The sequence below is a fragment of the Schistocerca serialis genome, chromosome 5 (genome assembly GCF_023864345.2).
Source record: "Schistocerca serialis cubense isolate TAMUIC-IGC-003099 chromosome 5, iqSchSeri2.2, whole genome shotgun sequence".
Lineage (NCBI taxonomy): Eukaryota > Metazoa > Arthropoda > Insecta > Orthoptera > Acrididae > Schistocerca > Schistocerca serialis.
This window is the reverse complement of record NC_064642.1, coordinates 596134719-596142547: the sequence shown is the minus strand read 5'-3', so window position 1 is coordinate 596142547 and position 7829 is coordinate 596134719. Positions and strand designations below refer to the sequence as shown.

The window sequence follows — 7829 nt, the reverse complement described above, 5'->3', positions numbered from 1 at the left end:
TCTGTCAGTATATCTCTTCTATGCCTCTTTGGCCAGTCTGTCACATATTCTCAGTCTATCAGGAAGTAACTTTGTAGCTTGAATTCTGTTGGAGAGCAAAAGATTCAACATTTACCAGATGTTCTGCCTTCTTGTTTGGCTGCACTATGGATGTGGTTCACAATAAATAAACTAGCAGAGATGAGTAAGAAATCTGTATTTATGAGATGTAAGGGTAGATATTAGAAATAGAGTAATTGATAGTGCTGTCTGTTCAGTTTTACACAATTTCTTTTACAGCAGATTGTCATAAAAAGTCTCTGAACTACTGGTTGTTTTTTTAGTGCTCCTTAAATTTAGTTGAAAAGAAATGAAAAACAAACATGGTTTTTTGACATTTTGTTATTAAAGTACAGTAAACAACATTTACAAAATGTAAGATATGATACAAATTATGCAGTGGATATAAAGACCACATTATAATTTTCTTTTGTTCCCATAATATTTAAATTTTCAAACAATTCTACAAATAGATTCATTTAGAGAACATGCTACAACTGACTAAAACATGTTGTAAAATTTATTGAAAAAGAATGTAAAAATGTTCATTGGATACTCTCAGGTTAACCTATTTCATTCTGATGGTGACCCAAAAATATTGTAGTAGTAGTCATTAGAATTTTTATCAAGAATGTTATAATGTTTTCAAGTTATTGCTGATGTACAATTTTTTCTAGAGTTCTTAATTAATATTTCTCAATCACATTATCACATTGATTTGTTCAGATTATTAGGTTTCTAACTCCATTTATAATCTTTTCAGTCTCATAATACAACAAAATAGTATTACATCTCTGCCATACACATTTTTTCAATACTATATCAGAAAAATGTTCTTAATATACAAGAGGCATTAAATATGATGTGTTGTGATCTCACTGAACTGAAACTGAGAAAAGTGGATGAAAATTTTGTAAAAAAAATTGAAATTATAATCCACCCAACTGAAGAAATAGAAAGACAATCTTAGACCTTAAACTGTTCACCTTCTGGAGTAGGTAGAAAATAAACATATATGTAATCTGGGCATCATTCGAAAGATGGCTCATTCAGAAGTTACTATTATTTTCTTACCCATGTACTCCAAACACAGCTGATATTCATTACTCTGCCCCTTTTCTGCACCTTTACGTGTTACCTTCTTTTCCAGCGGCTACCCAATGAAGCACAGTATTCAAAATATTAATTTAAATAATTCACCAGGACACAATGTCTCAAAGTTGTAGTAATTATCCAAACTTGAAATATGCCTAAAAATTCCCAGTGCAGTATTCAGATTTAATTTATACTTTAACTTTATGTCTTCTTCAATTAAACATGTATCTGGAGAAATATTCATTTTTGATTTATCTGATTTTAGTATTTTTGAGGCGAACTTTTAGTATTTTTGAGGCGAACTTGCTAATGGCTAAACAACTGAATTTTTTTTTCACATTCTTGATGCAAAAATACTCATTTAACCTTGTTCATTATCATGGAAAGTCTCAGGCCCAGTGAAATGATAAAATGGACATTACATTACATGTATATTGTTTATATTGCGTACGCTAAATCACATAAGAAATATAATTGTTAGAGGCTCTCTGGTTGTAATACAGAAGTAAAATTAGCTGCTGACTTCCATACTGAATGTTGTGGAAATGTGCTTTCTTGCACTGAAAAATCTAAAATATAACTGTGAAGGTGATCAACAGTAACATATGGATGTTCTCTCTCTCTCTCTCTGTGTATGTGTGTGTGTGTGTGTGTGTGTGTGTGTATTTTGTTGTATGTGTGCATAACTGGAAAATGAGGAAGACAGGAAGGTATATACAAGGAACAAATGATGGAAAAATGAAACAGACCACCATATGTTTTCCATTTTGGCAGCTGGTACTGGTATAATTGGAAACAATGTTGCACTTTCTTGTGAAGAAAGTTATTTGTAAGCTGATGATTTTGACAGATGTGTCTGAAGTTTCCTTTCTTAATCAGTGTTCTAGCGCTGTCGAGTTACTGTTGGATGTGATTTTTTATTTGTCACTTGACTCATTGTTTCTGTTTTTATTACTTATTGTATGTATTACTTCATTATTAATTTGTTTAGAGTTGAGTGTAATGCTGGAAACACAACAGAGCAAATAAACTGCTTTTTTTCACTAGTGTAACTGTCACTCCATTTGTGAACTGAATAGTGAAGGAGTGTAGAGTTCTTTCAATAAGAAGAATTTATGAAACTATGAGTCTAATGATACAGCTGAAACTGTAAATAACAATATTTTTCTCCGGTTTTCTGCCCTTAAGCTAACTTTTTTTTTCTCTGGGGGATTATCAGTAGCAACATGAATTAAAATACTTGTACTTGCAAATTATGTTATACGCTACTGATAAGGCATATGCACATTAGTTATAAACTGAATGCTAAAGTATTGATATTTTTTTGTAGTATGGTTGCATTACATATCGAACCTTTGTTACTTACTTATCATTGTATCATTGTGAAAATGTGTTTGAATTATTATAACTTCATTTTATGTATTTTAGGAAAATTTATTAATATTTATCTGTACTGTATCAATATTTGATAGATAAAGTGTATAGTTCTGAAGTGGAATGATGATGTTATCTACCAGTGGGACATAAATACCATTTACCTCCAATAAAGACACAAAAAAAAAAAGAAAGTGAAATAATGAGAGGAAGCATCAAGGCTGTAATCTATCAAGCAAGAGCATACCAATGTGAATTGTACAAAATTGTTTTTTGAAGCAAACTAGATACTGTCAGTCAGCTAACATATTTGCTCTAGGTATGGATTACTGACTTCACTTGCATAGTAAAACACTTCTCTTCTCAGGAAAGAAAGTACACGTATGTCACGATATCATATTTACAACATAGAGCTGCCAATTTCGTATTAAAGTTGCTCTATGACATTACACTTAAAGTTTTCAAAAAGGTCATGTTTAAGTACTGTATTTGATTACATTTGTTTGTTTTTCATGAGACTGCCAATCTCTGGTATTAACGGGACTTCAACCCATTTTTGGCAGATATTTCACAGGATGAATTTTTCTTAACAGCCAGTACAGCTGACTTCAGTCACACAGCTTTGTGGCTGAACCATTGTGAATATGTGGGACCACCCACCGTAGTTGCAGCACCTTGTTGATTATGATTTTCTCCATCAGCAGAGAAACAACATACCATAAAGGAGCATATTCAAATGTTATTAGCCCTCTGAAATTGTATGTAAATTCTGAGTAGTCCCATGGACATGCACCAAATGTTTTCAGGATGGATCCTGTTGAGAATTCCCAGAGATAAACCCACAAAAGATAACACAAACCACGTATATGAATAGGTACTTTGGAAGACATGCAAGCAGTCAGTATGCTTTCCATCACAAGTCCAGAAATGCCATAGATGGGGAGAGACCACACACTGGAACAACCTGAAAATAAACACAGAAGAATTATTAAGTAACTGTGAAGGTAAGGAAAATGCAATTTGTAAATAGCACTAAATGCAGTTCGTACAAGATAAATTCAGGCAGAAACAGTTTCAAATATTGTTAGTATGGTTTGATGAAATAGTATTTAAATCCCTGTCAAAGGCCCATATGAATTGGAAGAAATACATAAAATTACAGAGGAAACTGGGAAAGGCGAAACGTCAAAAAGGGGTAATAAAATGTGAAAAGGTTTATAAGCTGCTGATTCTTTTTTACATCCTGTCATGCCAACATAGCTTGACTGCATAGTTTCAGTACTTATGTACAGTGTGTCTCTGAAGTCTTGGTGTAGTTATGTCCACTTATTGTGGCTAACAGAAACAAAATAAAAAACTGAAACTTCCACTGTGCTGGGGAGTATTGCAAAGAGTTTCTGCAGTATGATGTTCAGTGGTGTGTACATGCAGGTGATGAACAAAACGAATTGTGTAGCACCATTGGGTCAGGCTATGTCAGTCGAGATGTGGATGGTACGGAGGAAAGTTCAGTGTGTTTGTGGTTTGCTAAATTCAAATCTATGACCAATTTTCAATGTGAATATCATCACATACATAGTAGAGAGCCACAGCATAGAAATAATATTAATCAGTTGGATACTGGTAAGTAATTTAAGTATACCAACAGTTTGTTGGATGAACACCTACTGGTATTGTAGGGCTTCGATAAATGATGAGTCTGTATTAGCTGTACAGGATAGCACTTAAGGAGCTTCAAAAGATCTGAGAAAGATCTGTGTGCATGTACTCAAGAATTACACCTAACAAAGATTGCAGTTCATAAGGTTTTAAAGAAATATCTCTGTTTTTTGTGTTACAAACTGCAGTGGTAGCATGCTGTCAAAGCAGCTAGTAGACCCAAAAGATTTGAGTTTGTTAGATATGCTTAATGTGATTGACCATCATGAACAATTGATGAAGATCATTTTTAGAGATGAGGTCACATTCCATGTCTGTCGTCATGTTCATTCCTAAAATGTCAGCATATGAGCTTATAAAAATCTGCATGCCTGTTCTGAGTATGAACATAACATTTCTAAGGTAAACACATGGTGTGCACTGATGCATGGAGGATCCAAAAGCAGACCCACCAGGGTTTGTAAACAAATTCAATCTGGATTACTTCCATAGTCTGCAGATCTGTGCTGATAATGCAATGCTAGGGGAAATTCTGATAATGGTGAGTGCACCCTTTGATTTTATATTATACAAATTATGAAGTTGTTGAAGAGGTGAGGGTTTTTTGCTACTATGATCCTGAAATTTTTAATTGTATGGTATTCACTTTGCAAATTTTTGGACAAATGCTTTTCATTTGCTATATTTCTCTGAACTGCAATTTCTTAGATATAAGGATAAAACAGAATACTACACCCTGATGAAAATGCATTATTATGAACATATTAAAACATTTTATAGCTTCTTTAGTCATGTGGTGGCATGCAAGATACCTCCAGTTTTTTCATTTTTCTTGAGCTTATATGCAGCTGAAACTTTTCTGATCTGTATTATCATGTACAAGACACCTTGTGCTTACCATAGCTCTCTTGTTAGCCCTTCTGCCAAGTGCCACAATGAGGCAGCACTGATTGAAAACTTTGGATTTTGCAGCTGCACAGAATGTCTCAGTGAAATAAAGATAAAGAAATATCTTTTTTTCTAATTACAACTCTTTTTGCATGCTTTACTAACTTATTAAGGCTGTACAGACATTCCTCAGTTAAGACAAGATAAATTAATATTATAATGGATTCACGCAAACTTTTGGGTGTCATACATGATATCTTATGACTGAAACTCAAATTTGTTTACGTCGGTGGAAATGTGGTTGTATATTTTTTTTCACTTGATTCCCAGGAGTAAGAGATGAAGAGCTCAATGAGTTAGTCAATAGAATTAATCCAGGTGAGTGCAACACAGAGTCTGATGAATCTGATGACTTGATGCAAAGTGATCAAAGTTACAAAAGTGCATCAGAAGAAAAAACAGAGCCTCTTGCACAAATCTAAGAAAGAAACGAGTTCTGGAGACATACTAATGAGTAAGACTAAGTGTGTTATTAAAATAAATACTGTTTTCCACTAGATGGTTTATTTAGGACAATTTTTGGATCCTTTAGTTTTCAGATGGGTGGCACTGCTACATCTACATCAATACTCCACAAACCAGTTATGGTGCAAGGCAGAGTGTACTCCAAAACACTACTACTCATTTCTTTTCCCGTTCCACTCAAAAATAGAATGACGGAAAATGACTGTCTATATGCCTCCATATGAGCCCTAATTTCTTGTATCTTATGTTTGTAGTCCCTATGCACAATATGGTTGAAGGCAATAGAATTGTCCTGCAGTCGGCTTCAAATGCCAGTTCTCTAAATTTTCTCAATAGTGTTCTTCGAAAAGAATGTTGCCTGCCCTCGAGGGATTCCCGTTTGACATCTCTGTAACACTTGCGTGTTGTACATACCTACCAGTGGCAAATCTAGCAGCCCACCTCGGAATTGTTTTAATGTCTTCCTTTAATCCAACCTGGCATGGATCCCAAGCACTGAAGCAGTACTCGAGAGCAGACTGGAATAGCATCCTATATGTGGTCTCTTTTACAGATGAATCACACTTCCCTAGAATTCTCTGCCTTTCCTACCACATTCCTCACAAGCTTCTCCATGTTCCAGTAACCTCCAATTTAACATTGCTGCCAGTACTGTTTGTATTTAGATCTACTTTGAAGTCTGCAGCAAACGCGAGGAATATGTGTGATATTGATGACTGTTTTCCTAGCAACATGAAACTACAAATCTGCGTATATAATAGCCAAGATTAAGTCCCTAGGTATTATACAGGGTGAGGCAGTGAAGTCATAACACCCCTTGTATCTACCCAACCGTAATAGATGCAAAGGTGCCGTGGTTGTTGGTATCGACGTACCAACCTTTCGCAAAACAATCCGAGAAATGCACTAAAATTGGAAAACAACGCGGCCACAGTCCGTTATCGCGGTGTAAACAACGTCGTGCAGAGCTCTCATGTCAGGCTCCGTCGTTATAGGCTGATGCAACAAGACAGGCCTAAGCTACTACGGTAAAACCTCATTTCCTATACGACGTAGGTGGGTCAGCTTTGATTTCTGCGTATGGAACTACGGCAGCTTCAGTGCTAGCTGAGTTTCAACCTCAAAATAAACAAGCATTATATCACTGTATTTGTCTTTCGGATGCCGTTGAAAAAATATATTATTCTATTTTTTTTAAAACCATATTTGCTTCAGTATCTTCATCGATACATGGGTTAAGATTATTTATTACATGCCAAAGTAAGTGCCTCTTAGTGTACTGTCAGTTGCCGAAAATCTCGTGTAATATCTAAAATCGTTCACTAATTAAACGGGATGACTCGCCCTGTATACTCCCAAGTCACTGTACAGTGCGTAGCGGAAGGTACATCATATCGATGTAATCATTTTTTTCGCTATTCCATTCGAGCACTGAGAGAAGGAGAAAAGACTTCCCATATGTCTCTGTACGCGGTCCCCACCTCTCTTATTCTCACGATCCCTATGCGGCATACGCGATGGTGTCGGCATAGTGGTTAAACGATCATTTTCGAATACAGGTTCTCTAATCTTACCCAACAGAGTTTCGCGAGAACAATGTCATCTTTTTTCCTACGACACCCATTTGAGCTCCCCAAACGTTTCTATTACATTTCTGTATGGGCCATACCGATCTCTTACGATCCTGGCAGAGCCTCTGCATTCGTTCGATGTCTGTTGTCATACCTGCTTGATGGGGACTCCGAAAACTGGAACAATACTGTGGAACTGGTCGCACTAGTACCATTTATGCGATTTTCTTTACGGACGCATTGCATTTTCCCAGTACGGTTCCAACAAATATAAGTCTACATTCGATTTTTCTGATTTTACTTAGTCGGCCCCTTTAATCACGTCTTTGTATTACCCCTAAATACTTAAACGATATGATGTGCTTGAGATGTTGATCAGTAGTCTCGTAAACAGATGATGTCGAGTTCTTTCTCTTTGTTATAGCTGTTGCCTCTGGCCAAGTCTTTTAATAATTCCTTACGATCATCCAACGACGATATTTTATATACTTATTTATTTAGTCCATACAAATCTTTTTTAAGGACTTGTGAAGTACGCAATGTGCTGAACAGAAAATCTTTTTACATGTTGGTTCAACAACTTCCTTTAAATTTTTAGAACAAACTGCATAGCATATAATGAATAGTTAGAAATCTAATTAAGAATTGTTTTATATACGCTGCTAGAGAGAAACACTC

At 35.4% G+C, this 7829-nt stretch overlaps 1 protein-coding gene across 1 annotated transcript in view; it reads right to left on the bottom strand.

Moving 5' to 3' along the window:
• Window positions 1–1753: 1753 nt before the first annotated feature.
• Window positions 1754–7829, bottom strand: part of LOC126481468 (transmembrane protein 229B-like) — a 180137-nt gene continuing 174061 nt past the window's right edge. The window contains exon 3 of the mRNA XM_050105245.1: window positions 1754–3472. Coding sequence (XP_049961202.1) covers window positions 3117–3472 — 356 coding nt within the window. The 3' untranslated portion in view covers window positions 1754–3116. The remainder of the gene's footprint in view (window positions 3473–7829) is intronic.